We start from the raw sequence: 17,689 nt of genomic DNA, 5'->3' as shown, positions 1-17,689 counted from the left end.
ATAGGCCTCGACTCAACCTCTAAAAATAATACAACTTGTCCCATAAATTTTTTAGGACAATTCTCACTTAGCTCATTAAATAGATTTTAACCTAATTATCACGCTTAATAAAAATTCAATACTTGCCAAAATAAAAAAATTGACACCGTAATCTTTTCCAAAAATTACTCGTTAGTTTTAAATGGGCTTTTCATACGTTATAAACCCAACATATTTAGAATGCAGCATGGTGCTGGGCCCAGGTGTTACACAGAGAGAGATGGGGAATGGAGAGCGAGGGAACAAAAAAAGAAAGGAGGGGATAGCTTGTTTTATTCGGGCAATGTGATTTTAGAGATTATTCGAATAAATTTACACGATTAGGTTATAACAAGGAACGTTTGAACACTTTAGATTTTGTTCGAACAATACAAAATTTGAAGGGAATTGTTCTCACATTTTTTTTAGAGCGAACCTTTTCAGAGACGAACTATTTCATCTTTAAATATACCAATTGAATGCAAAAAGGGTTGTTTGAACCATATTTTTAAAAAATATAGTTTTTAGACAAAATTCAAATTTCATCTCAAAAATTTACTTTTAGAGACGAAAATAAATTCGTCTCTAAAGAATTTCATCTCTAAAAATCAAACTTCAAAACAAGACAAAAATCAATATAACCTTTCAAACTTCAAAATAAAAATAATATTAAAAATTTTAATTCAAACCATTTCATTATTGTTCACAGACCATCTCACTACTATTTACAATTATTTACAAAATTCTGAAGTACTTCAAATGTCCAAACAAGCCCTAAATTAATTTGATCGTTTAATTCTAATTTTAACATAACTGATCCCTTTGTGTTTAAACAAAATGAGGGTCAAACTAAAAGATCTTATGCGTTCAAGCATGCATGATCATGCGGAGGCCCTTCTAAACGGAGGTAGTCATACATGACTCCTATAAAAGGACTTCTCCTCCTTGACTGTGTGAGATAGATCCTATTGGTTCCTTCTTGCAATAGATTGCTTGGTACCTCAATGTTGTACAACCGATATAATCCATGAATTCCGTGTCTTGCTATCGCATTATCCCTTCCTATGAGTCCCGTTGAGAAGTGTGCACGTTGTAGACTCGGGTCATTGAACCGAACCTTGCAACGAAGTCATGAGAATATCAACAGAGAAGACAATAGAAATGAAAACTACATGCATGCATGATGATATTTGTTTGGAGTAAAACGTACTATATGGTAGGAAAAGTACTTCTATTTTTCTATGCAAAATCAAGAAGCATTCTTAATTGCGGTTGGCTCCTGTATATATGTACCTGTATTTCAGCAAAATGGGCAGACGCCAATGCCAACTGCAGTGTGTAGTTTCCGTCGTTGGTGGCATTTTCTAGTTCAAATTTGATCTGCCATGTTGTTCCTTCGTATGTTTGATTATTTAGTTTCCTGCAATTAATTCGACATTAGAACCATTTAAAATTACAATAAATCTTATATTCTTATCGCCCTCCAGCCATCTGAAGATCTTTCTCTCCCTGATCAGGGTTTCGGATCGTCTGAAATTTCAATAATTCTAGGTTATTGTTTGTTGTTTTCGCTATTGAGTTCAGTTAATTTTTCAACTTTTCGAACGTTCGTAAGTAATTTTGTCTGTGTGCTCTTTCAATTAAATCTTAATTTTGAAACTTTCCCTGCCATGAATTGGCCGGGCCACCTTTGTTTCTTTCCTTGGGGGAAAATCTGCATAAATGCTTGATGCTTGCGACTAAAAGCTCGTTATGTTCTAAAACTTGCTTTATGTATGTATCTCTTTTTAAAACATACGCATCTATCTCTTTTTAAGGACGTAGTTAAACATGTTAGGCTAGTGTCACTACAAAAAATAAAAAAAAATTATTTATTTGATGTTAGTTATTTTCTGTCAAAATGAGTTTATTCTCGTAATAAATAGTCATTTTCATCACAAATAACTCGTTATAAATATTAATTTTTCTTGTGCTTCAAATAACGGAGGCATTAATGAATAATAAGTGCGTACCTTGTAACGTGGGCGTAGAACCAATCTTTACTATAATTGCTAATATTAACAGTATAAATGAGATCCTGATCATCCTGATATAAATCTGCATACCGATCCCATAAGCCATATTGCCTATACCTGCAAATTAAAATTATTCAAATGGAAATAAATATTTATTTAAAGATTGTAGCATCGATATTCAATATGTGGCAGCTAGCTGACGACATTGGTGTGACTAACTTTTCTGTGTGATTGAACAATCGGTTTGTGAGCGTTGGCTTTGGGTCCGGTATAAAGAACTCCGCAGCGGTCCGGTCAGGAATGCCAATTTCCCACAGAGTCGGACCATTCCTCGGAGGCCTATACACAACCACACCCAATTCCACTTTCGAGCCTACAATAATTAATATTGTATGTCAGCCAACTCTGAAAAATTCTATTTCCAAACTTATTTATTAATAAATCAAATATATTAAATTAGAAGAGAGTTATTATTTATATATATATATATTATATAATATACCTGGTTTAATAGTAATTTGCATGTCATTTTTGTAATCTCCAATCACACCAGGGACCCATGCATACAAATTGTAGTCTCCTGCTCGGACGTTTTTAATTACGAAACGTCCCTCGTCGTCAGCTTGGGTCCAGAATTGGTAACCCTAAAAGAAATTAACAAAGAATTAATTGGACAAATTGTATAGGTGGTTAGTGTCTAATTGATTCATCACCCTTTACGATATTATAAGAAGGGAAAACTATATAGAAATTATTATACCTTGCTTTCGGTTTGCCATGAGCCGACCCCTCCCGGAGCAGCCAAACCCACGTAAGCAGATTTTGCCCTCATTAGTTTCTCATCAGTGATGTACCTAATAAATAAACCGTGCATGTGATCATGATCTGCATGCAATAAGAAACCATGCAAATAGACAATCAAGGAATGCTGCATGCATGCACGTTCACGCACGTACTGGTCATCGACTTGCAATTGACCCACAACTGTTCCCCGTTGGTCAGCAGAAGGGAAATCTTCCGACTTAGTGAAATTGTATGGCCAGCTATTGACTTCACTCAACATCTATTTATTAAAAAAAGAAACAAATTAACGAGTAATTAATAATTGTATAAAAAGGAGATAAAATTCGAATTAATTAGGGATCAGAAACGTCCACTTAATTAATTAGCTTAATTCATAAATAAATAAATAAATATATATATATTTATATGCCTGCTGTTTAGCTTCGCCCCAGAGTCTTTTACGAGTTTTGGTGGAACCGGAGTTGAGATAGACAAATATAGGACCAAAAACTTTTTGCCATGGCTCTCCGTCTTCAAATCTCATGTGTAGGTCCCTACCAGTGTAATGAGTGCTCATGAACATCTGAACGTCCATGGACAAACAAGATCAGTACTTTAATATATGATGACTTATACTAGTCTTATTATAATTTCTTTATATAATTTTAAAGTGCATAAATTATGCATAAAAAAATTATCTTAAATTCATAAAAAAAAAAATCAATTTTTATGATGGAGAAAACAGTTAAGCAAGGATGGTAACCCACTGAGGGTGTAGCCTGAGAGAGTCTCTCGATAAGGCCATTTTACTTTTTTTTTTTTAATATTCTTAAACATTTGTTAAAAAAGAAAATTCATAATCGAAAAAATCGAAATTATTTCCCTAATTAATCGAAAAAAAAATGTCTCGGACCACCTCGATTACTTAATAAAACAGTATGATTATTCGACATTATTTCCCGCGTTGTAGACGTCGTTGCACGAGTCCCGTATGCCTATATATGAGCGCTAGTCATGGATACACACTACAAGAAAATTGTTTATTTGCAACCAGTTAATTCTAGCAAAATGACTATTTACAGTTAAAATGAGTCTGTTTTGATAACAAATAATCTTTTCGTTGCAAACAAATGACTACAAATATCCGTTTTTCTTGTAATGACATAAATCTTGCCCTATATCTTATAAAAATAAAATAAAATAATCTGGCCCAATATGCACTATACTATTTTATGAATAGTATATATATAACTATAAAATATATAAATATTACATAATTATTTTGAAAAATAGTAAGTTTTATTATTAAAAAAATTAATTTTTTTTATATAAAATTTATATTTTATTTATTTTTTTAAAATAATTAGGCAACATTCAAGATCGCGATATCTTTCCTTATTTTTTACTGTGCGTGTGAACTGTAAGCCACCTAGGATGCAGTTCACGGGGATTAGATAGATCACTTACAGAGAGCAGAGTAGGGCCCACATGGCCAGTGAGATCTTGTTTGATGGGTCCCGCTGTACGGAACTCATTACTGGGTGTAATGATCCAAAATCCAACAGGTGGGGCAACGGACATCCACCCATGAACCCTAATATCTTTATCTTCCATCGAGTACTGGTACTTGTCATCCACCTTCGTGCATGCATGACCCAATCAAGACAAATTCTTCTTCTTTTTTTTTTTTTTGATTAAAAAAAAAACATTTCATTAATAGAAAATAGATTAGAGACATTTATCAAGTCAAATAGCTTGAGAAAGAAAGTCTGAAAAGTAATCAAACCACATTGCGATACTCTCAACATTTCAAGAGTAACGGGCAAGCTTGTGAGCTACCCCATTTCCTTCTCTATAAACATGTTAGATTTGGCATTCAGTATATAAAGCCTGAAGCTTCCTGATTTCAAGAACCAGATCCTTAAGTAAAGCTACAACCTCAAGTTCGGCATTCACCACTTGCACAACCATTAAACAATCTGATTCCACCACTAATATGAAAATTCCGAGACCTACAAAGAGTTGAAAAGCTCGAAAAATAGCTAAGAGTTCAACAGCTTTCACATTAATCCCTTCCTCTTCAACTTTAGTAGCTGCCCAGATAACTTCACCGTTATCATTTCGTAAAACCAAACCAACACCAGCTTTGTGAATATCCCCAAACATAACACCATCAACATTAACTTTTAACCACTCAGTGGGAGGCGGCTTTTCCATTCATAGAAACTTCAGATCATGGGCCGTGGTATCAGCCGAATTTCCTTAAAAGAATTAAGCACAAATAATGCATTATTAATGACCTGCTGCACCACAACAGATTTTTGCTCATGCACCATCTGGTTCCTCCTCCACAAAAAAACCCCAAGCTAGACAAAACATTAAAGCTAACTCCCCTTCCTTAACCTACTCCACTACCTTCATCGCAACCTGCATAACAGACATATTTCTGTCCAAAGTTTGCATTATAGGCACCAAAGAATTCCAACTGAAAAAATAGATTGACAAAAGAAAATTGCATGTGCAAGATTTTCAAACCCACCCCTACAGAAACAACAAGAAACATCAATTAAGACATGTCTCTTATACAAGTTAGTTTTTGAAGGTAAACCCTCTTTGCATGCCCACCAAACAAAAATCTTGATTTTGTGTGGGGCTTTCGTTTTCCACAAAGCCCTCCATAATTTCCTAAGCTGGTTGGAGTTTGAACATTCCCCTTGAATACCATTTTTCCTTTCCATAGCCATCCAATAACAGCTTCTTACACTAAACTTTCCATTCCATTTTTTATACCAAATCCATTGATCTGGTTGTTCCCTAAAACTGAGCTACACCTTCAAAATGTCTGCTACTAAGTTTGGATTGAAGAGAGCCCTTAATTGTGCCACATTCCATCCTCCTGTCTGAGTATCTATCAAACAAGCCACAGAAGCTTCTTGGAAATCAACTTGGAGATCGATTTGTTCTTGAATCAATGCTTGGTGACCAGGTATCCAAGGATCTTTCCACAACTTAGCAGTCCTCTCATCCGCAATCTTCCATATACAGCCATGCTTCAATAACTTTTTAGCTTCCCAGATACCTCGCCATGCAAAAGATGGATTTCTTCCTATACCCTCTTCTAACAAATAGTCATGAGGAAAATATCTAGCTTTGTAAATTTTATGCAACAAAGAATCTGTCTATTTCAAGATGCTCCACCCTTGTTTGGCTAACAAAGCCAAATTAAAACCATGTAGAGATTTAGAACACAACCCTCCTTTCCCCTTCGAATCACTCATTTTTTGCCAACTAAGCCAATGTATCTTCCTCTCATCATTTCTCTATCCCCATTAAAATTTAGCCATCATTGCCTCCAACTCAGTACAAAAACCAGCAGGTAACAAGAAGCAACTCATCGAGTAAGTTGGAATGGACATGGCAACTGCTTTAATAAGAATTTCTCTCCCTCCTTGTGACAATAATTGCTCCTTCCAGCACTGCAATTTCTTCCATACTCGTTGCTTGATATTAGAAAAAGCCTTAGATTTTGACCTTCCAATAGCAGGAGGTAATCCTAAGTACTTTTCATACTGTTGTACCTCTTGAACTCCCCATAACTGCATTAACTCAGTCTTCCTTGCAGGAGAGACATTGCCTGAAAAGACCATGGCTATTTTCCCCCACATCTGCTTTACAGAAGATTACTGAATCATCTCCAAACAATAAGTGATTTATAAAAGGAGCACCTCAACAAATTTTGATCCCAAGAATATCATGGTCTAAAGCCGCAGCTTTAAAAAAGAAATAAGCCCTTCAGTACATAACAAGAACAGATAAGGGGACAATGGGTCCCCTTGTCATTGTCCCCTTATCGTAAGCCTCTGCTTGGAACAACATTTCCTTTAGGTTCCCCATTCACCAGTACTAAAAAAGTGGCAGTTTTAACACAACACATAATCAAATTGACCAAATTGTTATCAAATCCCAAGGTACCCATAACCTTCTCTAAGAAATCCCACTCAACCTTGTCGTAGGATTTACTCATATCCAATTTAAGGGACATATAGCCTTTCATACCCTTCCTCTTCCTTTTCAGACAGTGGATTAACTCATAAGCCACAAACACATTATCAGTAATCAAACGGCCAGGCACAAAAGCATATTGTGAATATGAAATTATGCTAGGCAAAACTCGCTTCATTCTATTAGCTATCACTTTCGAAATCAATTTATAGACCACATTGCACAGACTAATGGGCCTAAAATCTGCTACTTTCTCCGGGTTCTTCTTTTGGAATTAATGTTATAAAAGTATGATTTAAAGATGACGGAAAAGACCCCGAATTTAAAGCATCTAAAACAGCACGAGTAACCGAAGTACCAACAAAATGCCAATACTTTTGAAAAAACAAAGGATCCATACCATCAGGTCCTGGAGCTTTGGTTGGATCCATCTGCTTCAAAGCCTCCCGAACTTCATCCTTTGTATACCCCTTACATAAATCATCATTCATATCATTTGAAACCCTTCCTGCCAGTGCATCAAGAAAATACCTCTCTGACCTGTAGTTGAAAACAGCTACTGAAAATACTCAGAAATCAAACCACCCCTCATCTCCCCTTCTTGCCATTCACCCTCATCATTTTGCAAATTTCCAACCAAATTCTTCTTCCTTCTATGAGAAGCCTTTGTATGAAAAAACATCTAATTCTGGTCCCCCTCCCTAAGCCAAAGTACCTTAACCTATGCCTCCACATGATTTCATCCCGCTCCAGCCACTTCTGAACATCATCCCTGATAGCCTATTGTTCCACCCTTCTTAAACTCATTGGGTCCCTTTCTTGCAACTACTTTAATCGAATCTTAGCTTGTCTAAGTCTCTTCTGCACATGGCCAAAGCTAGATCGATTCCACACTTGAGGCCTTTGCCCGCAAGCTAAGATATTGTTCATCAAATCATCCATAGAGTTACTGTCCGTGCCCCTCCTCCAGATATCTTCCACAATGTTATCACAGCTCTTCTCTCCCAACCACATAGCTTCAAACTTGAACAACTTCTCCCTTCCACTTGCCACAGCAGGTGCTTCTGAGTGCAAATAGATGGGTATATGATCCGAATATTGGCAGCCCCTTCATGTATTACTCTCACTTGTGCAAAACGATTCCACCATTGTGGATTCCCAAAATACCGATCCAGTCGTACGATAATACTCGAACCAGACCCTCTCCCATTACACCAGGTAAACTTGGGACCACTGAAACCAATATCCCTCAATAAACAATCATTAACAACCTTTCGAAAATGAAGCATCTGTCTTTCAGGCCTATCTCGGCCTCCCAATTTCTCATGCTGATATAGGATTTCATTGAAATCCCCAAACACCAACCATGCGTCATCATCCCGTCTACACAAGGAACGGATTAAATCCCATGTCCTATGTCTAAAAACTATGATCCGGATGCCCATAAATCCCCTTAAGAAAAAATGTATCCGTACTAATCCCATCTACCATAACACATGCATCAATATGGGATTTTGAGTAATTCAGAATCATTAAATGAACATCCCTTCCCCACATCATCGCGATACCGCCACTCTGACCCTCATTGCCAGACAGTTACTAAATCCAAGCTTAAACTTAATAGAATCAAAATCATGCACCTGTAACCTAGTTTCCTGAAGAAACACAATATCGGAAGCTTCCTTCTTGATTAAATCGTGAAGGGTCCGAATGCCGTGTGGGTTCCCAAGCCCACGTACATTCCAGCTGAGGAGTTTCATGGCTCTCGACGGGGCTCATCGTTTATTAAATCAATGTTTTCATGTAGGTTATGTATATATATCTTCATTAATTGAGGATATTGCTAATATTTGTAGAGCAAATAAAGATTAACCTTAAATAGGCACATGATTTTAAGACTAGGTAGATCGAATTAATTAATAGAAATACAACTTTTTGCAACCAATTAATAGATCTAATAATTATTAACTTTGAAATATATATATATATAGGATAATTATCTGAAGGATTAAAAATGATTTAAGGGTACCTCTCCTCTTAGTTCAGGATTGGAGGTCGTATTGCTTAAAAGAACAGCTTCCGGGTAGGCAAGGGGTTGACCTCTTTTGCGATCTAGCGGCGTTGGCATGATCCTCCGCTTCTTGTCCGATATCGCCATGTAGTGAAAACTAATCATTGATATCCATTAATACCTTAACAACAATATATATTTTCCAATTGGCTCAGAAATTATGATCTATATTATATATAGCAATCTTGTCACAATTAATTATTCAATTCATTATATTTCGATTTAGAGCACACTACATATTTATATATATAACACATTTTAAGTAGTTATATATATATATATATATATATATATATCAACAGCTTATAAAAACACGTATATATGTCATGTACTTGCGTCTGTGACTATATATATATGTAACAACATTTAATATTTTTTATACTGGATAATGAACAAAACAAACTATATAATTACGTACTTGTCCTGTTCCAGCTTGTAAACAGCCCTAATCTGACCCAGAAACAAAGCCGGCCATCCCTTAGGGCGCTCAAATATAGCGTATGAATAATATCCTGAAATTCCACGTCGAAATATGTACCTGCAAAGTTAAAAGTAGTACTTTATGTTAATTATAAGTTAGAATTAATACTTCTGTTTCTAAATTAGCTAATTTATTAAGCAAAAAGATCATCGATTGGCATGCATGCATGCATGCACGTGAACGTACCTTCTGTCTACATTTAAGGGAATATTTGTCTTTCCGTGTAGCGAATTATTAGAAGCATCCCATGTTTTAGTAAATGAAAGCTCTACTTGGTCTTCGGTCTCGGTTATAATCGTGAAGTTTGTTGCTGCCAATCTGTTGCATAGTTTTAGTTAGGGATCAAAAGTACATATTATATACACTATAAGAAAAACGAATATTTGTGACAATAATGACTATTTGCGATGAAATAATTATTTTTATAGGAAATAAAAATAAACAATTTTAATGCAGTGTTAACTATTTCAAATGATGAACCTTTTGGAGAGGGAATTTTATTACCTCCAGCCGTTACCACCGGGACCTCCTGGCTGCTTCCAAACTACATCCCAATACCTAGATCAAGTGATCATGATTAATGATTGTAAGAAATATATCGACATGGTGGGAAAATTGAAAAGTAATTTGAATTCATATATGTACTATACAAGCCACATTAATTAATCTGTTACTAACTTCTGAATTATTTTCTACTTGTTTTTAATTTGTTGTAATTATTAGATACTAAATTACCATCGGGATAAATGATGATCATCTGGCCGAATTTATAATAAGATTAATTGTGTCTGTTTCTCTTCAAATTATTTAATTACGTCATACAATTAATTTATAGAAGATCGATCTCAGTACTACTCTCAATCACAATCTCAATCCAAAGGATACTAATCATGTAGCTAGTGATGTAGTCTCAACAACTTAAAATAGGAAAAATTAGAATTTGTGAAGGATTATTTGCGACAATAACGATTATTTACGACAGAAACAGACTTATTTAGACAAGAAATAATTATTTTCGTTGAAAATAACTGGTCACAAATTAGCAATTTTCTTGTAATGCGAACTCTATTTTTAAACCTCTAAATTATCATTATATTTTAATCTGCAATATTGTAAACTTTTCGATAATTTGCTTCTAAAGCTATCAAGTTTTGCTACAATTATCACCATTAATTAAGATTTATTTTAGAAATTTAGGGTAGAAAGATAAAAAATAATAATAATAATAATAATGGCAATGCATGGACGTACTTACGTACCCTCTATTCTCCCATCTATTATGATTTTCGAGTAAGTTATCTATACCACCATACGTAATTCCAACAACATCACCCGCCGGCCTGGACAAATTGACTTGCATGAGCCCATTATCCACCACCACCTGATGTAAACATGTCATATTGTAATATGGTGTATAAAATTTTCATATATATATATATATATGCGCTGTCAACATGTCATATTGTATTAATTAATTACTCAAATTATTATATAGGGGTAGTAGAATGCATTTACCTGCAGGTCGTCGTATGTATGTAGCTCCACATCATGATCATCATCAACATTAGATTCTTGGGCGGCGTTGACGTTTAATAGAACTCCCCTGCATTAAATAGGTACGCACACAGCACACACGCTCTCACACATGTATATTATTAAATAAAATACACTGTAGTTATAAAGTGGAAAATTAATTAGGCAAGGCTAAGATTAACTCATGAAATTAATGTATCATCGATCAGTACTTCACTGACCTCAAAATTATTTGGTTGTTTTAATTTTGTAGTACTTACCATTTTGTGAACCCTTTTGTGATATATATTTGTACATATACACATGCACATAACATACATATATATGTATATATATTAGTCTTGTTCATGTTTCTATTATTTGTACGGGCGTACGTACGTAGATGATCTATACCAATTTTTTTCTACCCAGAACCAAAATTCTCATAGCAAATGCTCAAATTGCTCAATTTTTCTTTGCGTAAATATCTAAATAACGAACCAAAATGCACTTGCGTACATATATACATATATATATATATATATGTATGTATGTATATTCAATTTGAATTGGCATTTTCTCCATATATCTCAAACTGCAGCTTGCTTTAGTTGTTTCAGGTACACATGATCCCCCGAACCCCCTCCCTAATTACAACTGCTAATGTCTCCCTAATTAAACTATACTACCATTAGATCAACGTAATAATTAATATTGTCATATCGAAATGAGTAATACTACTACTACTGATCCTATCAACTTTCTAACACATATAAACACCAGTTCTTAAAAATCTCTAATATTCCCAGGCAAAGATCAGTTTCATGATGAGACTTTGGCATATTCCGAAATGAAAATTAGATTTCTCTAACCAATCAAACATGAGCACATAATTAAGGAGATGAAGATTCTGCGTGACATATATAGCTTCCTTCCTAATTGATCTCTGCCACTGATCTATCTATTTTGATCTAATCTATATTGACACACTGCATGTCATCATGTTTGGATCGAGAACCAGAGTGCAGAATCAGGGAAAGCCCAAAAGATAAGGAAAAAGAACCTTAGTGGTGTCTTCTCAGCACAGACAAGAAGCAAGATCAGGTACACCAGCAAAATCATCGATACATTCCTAAGCACCCAACAAGCGAACCACATAATGGCTGCCTACTCCAATTTATCTTTTCCATACTGATCTGAAATTAAGTTAATATTCATTAAAACAAATTTATAAGGTAAAACCTACAAAATGCTTTTTGGAATAGAAAAATTATACAACAGAAATAGATGAAAAATATAGAAATGGTACATGTACCCAGAAAAAAAACTCCTCCAAAAGAACAAGAAAAGAGAGAGAATGATGATAAGTTTTTCTAAGAAAGGAGGATTCACCTGTAATGGATAGATGTCCAATATATATACATTTTGATATTATCTCGTTCTTAATTGTCAGGAACCTTGATAGCTTACTTTGAAAAAATTAAGATCATCCAGATCAATCGTACGTAATAGCTATCAAGTAAACGGCGTTCAAGTAATTAATGGCATTTAAATAACTGCACACGAGGAAGGGCTGCGACTTATATATATCATGTTGGTCCTATCTGATTACTACAAAACATCATATTTTGGTCTTGGAATAACTGATCAATGACTATCACGGGGCTACAAAAGACAGGATTTTTGTCTGTTTTTATTTTAGGAAGTAGTAAGCACGATCCCCAACAACCGCCATAATTCGTGCCAACAAACGTGTTATTAATTAATTTTATGTAATTTTGGGAGAGATTGATAGACGTGGATGGAGGATCTTGATTTCAACAGCTATTCTGATGATCACCATCTTCGATCCCATGATCATATAGAGTCAACGAATTAAATATCTACAAGTTTATACCATGATCACAAGAAATATTGTCATTTCCGGCGAAGTCAATCGCCCCAAAGACATCAATTTTCAATCGCAAATAACTAATTGTGTCTATATTATCCCTCCACCATATCGTGGCAATTAAGCTGACTTAATTGAGAAGTTGCCGAAAGAAATCAACCGAGACGCAAAAAATTGACTTTTTGCGACGGTGTATGCTGCTGTAAAAAGATTTAATTGCCGCCGCAAAAGTAGTTTAAGAACTCGGAGTCCTCGCCGCAACGAATTAATCTATTACGGTGGTTATTGCCCGCCACAATTGAATGGATAACTCGTCTCCAATTTCGACGATAAATTTTATTGTCGCAATAATCAATTGCGGAGACACAAATTCGCCGCTATAACCTGCGATATTATTTAGAAGAGAAAAATGTTCTACGTCGACGCAAATAAAAAAATGCGGCCATACACTATCGCCACAATTGATAGGTTTTCGATGATCCTTTTCTGGCGATATTGTAATAGCAAGAAGTTGTATTTTTGGCAACAAGTTTGTTCACCATCAAATGCAAAGACATAAATTTCAATTTCTGGCGACATTTGATCACCGGAAATAGTGTGGATTTGTTTTTTTTATTTATTAAACTTTTTTATTGTTTCAGGTGAGAGTGTGTAGTAGACAATTTGCACCTCGTTAAAATTTTATTTTACCTTTACTGATTTACCATGCTAAGATGTTTACTCAATGCATTGTTTAAAAAAAAAACTTATAAGATGTTATATATGTGAGCTAATTAGTTCACATACATAACACAAAAGAAATGTAGGTACTTCATATAACACAACAGAAAGGGCTAACATCATCCATTCATGAAGAACATGCAGGGTCAAGAGCATGTATATAGCTAAAGCCATCATACAGCCTACTGACTATATTGCCGTTCATGACAAACCCAAAAATCACATGCCAACGCTAGCCACAATGTCATTGATCATACATAACTAAAGATGCAACAACCTGTCTAACTAGTACTGGCCTAATAATATTTATCCATCATTGTTTTTCAATTACCCAGGAACTAGTGCAACAAATATCAAGACCTGATCTTAATCCTAAATCACCCTTTGTTGCTTGATGAGCACACCCTTAGTACTCCAGCTCTTACGTACAGTCTTGTCTTCATTCTACCAAGAAGTTGTAAAATATCCATGCAGCACATCCATCCTCAGGTCCTACAAACCCGAAACAAAGATGAGTAAATGTATTAGTACTTCATATATAAAACCTCTTTCAATGATGCCTTCACATATGCCACATTAAAAAAAAAAAAAAATACATTTATGCCAACCTAGCCATGCATGGTCAACCATCCGTAGCCAATAACGGTGTATGCTGCATAGCCATGGGAAAGGCCAAAGCAAACCAACAATCACAATAACAATTGAAACACAATATCCAACACTATCAGTTCAAAATCAACATGATATTAATTGATAACAGCACTCCACCAAGCACGTTAATATTATAAGGAATTAATCCAACTCAAACAGGTACTCTGACCACACGCTCTTTCCCATATAAACCGAGGTATTCTTCAGTCCACAAACTAGTGCTGGTTGATACTTAGGAAACAGACAACCATTCTAGTGCACATGAAGTAGTAAGTGAATCAACCATATGCCATCAAATTGCAACATTCTATCCATTCACCTTCCATGAATTCAGGGCCAAACCAAGAATTAAACAATTAAGTACTCATCTACTACAAAACATCATCCACCTATATCTACACATTCCCAAACCAACCACATGATAATTCCCAAACCAACCAGGAATTTAAATTTTTTTCCCAAATCAATATATATTTGATATATAATGTACTCCAAAATGGATAGTTCATCAAACCATTTTGCATTCATCAGGAACACTTATAAGAGATAAATATATTCTTTCTAAAAAAGGGTGATAAATACCTCCCACAATGGGCCACCAATAAACATTTAATCCAACCTAAAGGTTTGGGAGTCGGCACCATAAATATATATATGTGTGTGTGTATATATATATATATTTATTTATTTCCTAGCTTCCCCAACACTTACTTGCTTCAGAACTGGACACATGGAGAAGTCATGCCATCAAGCTTGTTGTAAAAGGATGATAACTGTAAGTAACAAAACAGTTTGTTATAAGCACAACCCAATATGTTCAATTCCCTAGAATATTGTATTTCCATAACCTTCCCCCAATATTGAACACTTGATCATGATAACAAAGAGCTATATACATTAATCAATCAAACATGCAAAAAGTTGGTAACAAGCTTGCACATCTAAAAGCAATTTTACCTATATATAGAGCGTATTGACTTTGAATTTTCCAACATTTCCATTGCACATGGACAATCTCACAAGCATTGCTTCCTCAATTCCATGAAAACACACAAGCTATATCTGAAGTTACCTAGCTTCAAAATATAGCAATTTCCCAACAGTTGCACACACCCCCAAAAAGTCTACATCTCAACAAAATGTTAGACAATTGTTATTGTATTTCATATTTCCATGTTAAGGAAATATGTTCCCGACCCGACGCACATTATTGATTATGAACCACTTCAGATTCAGGAGGATATGAATTATGAACCACTTCACTTCCACCGGCACTTGCAGGAGTGCATAATGTATTTCATATTTCTATGTTGAGGAAATATATTCCTGACCTGACACACATTATTTATTATGAACCACTTCAGATTCAAGAGGATATGAATTATACAGAAGAACCACTTCGAATTTTGGAAAAGAAAGAACAAGTGTTACGGACTCGAACTATCCCTTTGGTTAAAGTGTTGTGGAAAAATCATGCTACTAATGAAGCTCTTGGGAATTTGAGGAAGAAATGCGAGATAAGTACCCACAACTTTTCGATGGGATTTTTGACAGTTTATAACAAATTCTGAGGACGGAATTTTTATAAGGAGAGGAGGATGTAAGACCCAGCCACTACCAGACCATGCACGTGGAAAACATTTCCAGAATACGTCGCACGGGTTCATGCAATCCATTGCACGGGTTCACACTATTTTTTTTTCCCATTTCCATGCAAGTTCCTTCTTCCCTTTTATTTAGGTTTGATCTGTTTTCTATTTCTAGTCTATATATATGTTAAGCAACTTCAACCCTAGACTAAGTGCCGCTCGTTCTCCTCTTCATAGAAGGCCAAACCGAGATCCCCTCTCCACTATGCTAGTAAGGATCTTTGTCGACAACCACATCTTCCATCACCCCACTGTACCGCCCGTTGCTGCCGCACCACTTCATCCATGCTCCACGGTGAACTTCTATCTGGACCTCACCACCGTGCCCAGCCGCACGAAGCTACTACCCAACGCCCCGTAGCCTCTGTTTGCAAGCCTTGAAATCCCTTGTTTTCGTTATCCAAAAACAGAGCACCATTCGGCCACCTTAAGCTGCCACCTTCACCCTCCACCGAAAGCTCATTCGCGTGGTGACACCCCACAAAAACTGCCGGTGAGGACTCCCCATCACCCAGGTCCGCCGCATGCCGCCTCAGGTTTCCCGGTAAGCTCACGTTTTTTTGGTTGGTTGGCGGTTCTTCCCACTCGGTCTCTCCCTCATTTCTCTCACCGTGCGTCTTTCTCTCACTCTCTCCATCCAGTGTAGGTAACCCCACCGCCATACACCTCCGTTACACTCCACTCGCACCACCGTAGCTCCTCCAGCTAGCCCACCGCGCCTTGCCCCTCCACGCATACACACAGTTTGGTCGAAGCTCCTACACTTCCTTTCTTTGTTTTCTTGTCATTTTGTTAATTTTAAATTGTTGTGTATACATATATATATATATGTTTATATAGATAGTCAAAAGCCCTTGCATAGTCGGTCTAATATATATAAAAAAACAAAAGTCATTATTATCTACGAATTGCAAGTTTCATCATTGTGTTTTAAACCTTTAATATGTATTTGTAAATTCTAAATTTTCCATGTTTACAGAAATGATTTTTGGTAAGTTAAAATTTATTTATAGTAAAACTTCTTTTAAAGGTAAACGATAACGTTGTAATTTTATTATGATCTAGTTTATTAAATAATTGTTGTTATGTTGTGGCGGCCCCAACCCCCATGTAAGGAAACACAGGAATCGAGACGTCGGGATGATGACAACACGGTCACGCATCCCAACGAAAGTGCCAAGTGTGTTTGTACATGCAACAGTGTATAAAAACAACGCAGCGGATTAGTCAACTAAGTACTAGAATTTAAATACAATCTAAATATCAGTAAAGGTTTAAAAGTAGTTATACAGTCATCCAAAATTAAAATACAATACAGTAAAATAAAATAACTAAGCAAGTGATCCCAGATCACTCCTCGGGTGGAGCTGTCTCCTCAGGCTCGCCCTCATCCTCCTCATCTGCATCAAAATCTGTGTTACCACAAAATGGTACCGCAGGTAAGTATAACCCAAATAACCACGTAATGAAAATGCATTAATGCAACCAACATGCATGCATATGATGAAATATGCATTTTCCTCAAAACATCATTTTCCCCGGAAATGATTATTTTCCAACACACGCCAAAATCCCATTTGGCCCAAAATATCCGTAAAACATTTTCCCAGAAAATGATTTACACAGAAATCCAACACACACTATTTTTCCAGAAAATAGTTCATTAATCCATTATTACCATATGCACCATGATCTCCCCTAGGGATCATTCGCACGTCTTGGCTTCGTAGCGATGCCCAGTTCTGCACCCAGCGCGTTCGTGGCCAAGTACCCACTACGCAACAAGCGATGCCCAGTTCCGCGCCCAACGCGTTCATGGCCAGACATCCTCTAGTCTCCGCCAGCAGAATGACCATGGAGTCGGCACGAGACCATCTCGTCTGATCCCATTGTCGC

The 17,689-nt window shown here is 36.0% G+C and overlaps 1 protein-coding gene across 1 annotated transcript; it reads right to left on the bottom strand.

Annotated features, from left to right (window-relative positions):
• Positions 1 to 877: 877 nt before the first annotated feature.
• Positions 878 to 16,455, bottom strand: LOC108998098 (rhamnogalacturonate lyase-like). Its single transcript, XM_035695799.1, has 16 exons — positions 16,112 to 16,455; positions 10,886 to 10,973; positions 10,630 to 10,751; positions 9,897 to 9,928; positions 9,557 to 9,707; positions 9,308 to 9,427; positions 8,848 to 8,986; positions 4,284 to 4,454; positions 3,247 to 3,399; positions 2,990 to 3,096; positions 2,794 to 2,887; positions 2,536 to 2,677; positions 2,253 to 2,406; positions 2,031 to 2,150; positions 1,312 to 1,438; positions 878 to 1,135 (listed from the first exon to the last, which is right to left on the bottom strand). Exons 1-16 carry the CDS (start codon positions 16,453 to 16,455, stop codon positions 878 to 880), a joined length of 2,322 nt encoding a protein of 773 aa, XP_035551692.1.
• Positions 16,456 to 17,689: the final 1,234 nt, after the last annotated feature.

This window comes from Juglans regia, chromosome 11 (genome assembly GCF_001411555.2).
Source record: "Juglans regia cultivar Chandler chromosome 11, Walnut 2.0, whole genome shotgun sequence".
Lineage (NCBI taxonomy): Eukaryota > Viridiplantae > Streptophyta > Magnoliopsida > Fagales > Juglandaceae > Juglans > Juglans regia.
Note: the sequence above shows the minus strand (reverse complement) of the source record. Positions and strands in the feature narration are given on the sequence as shown.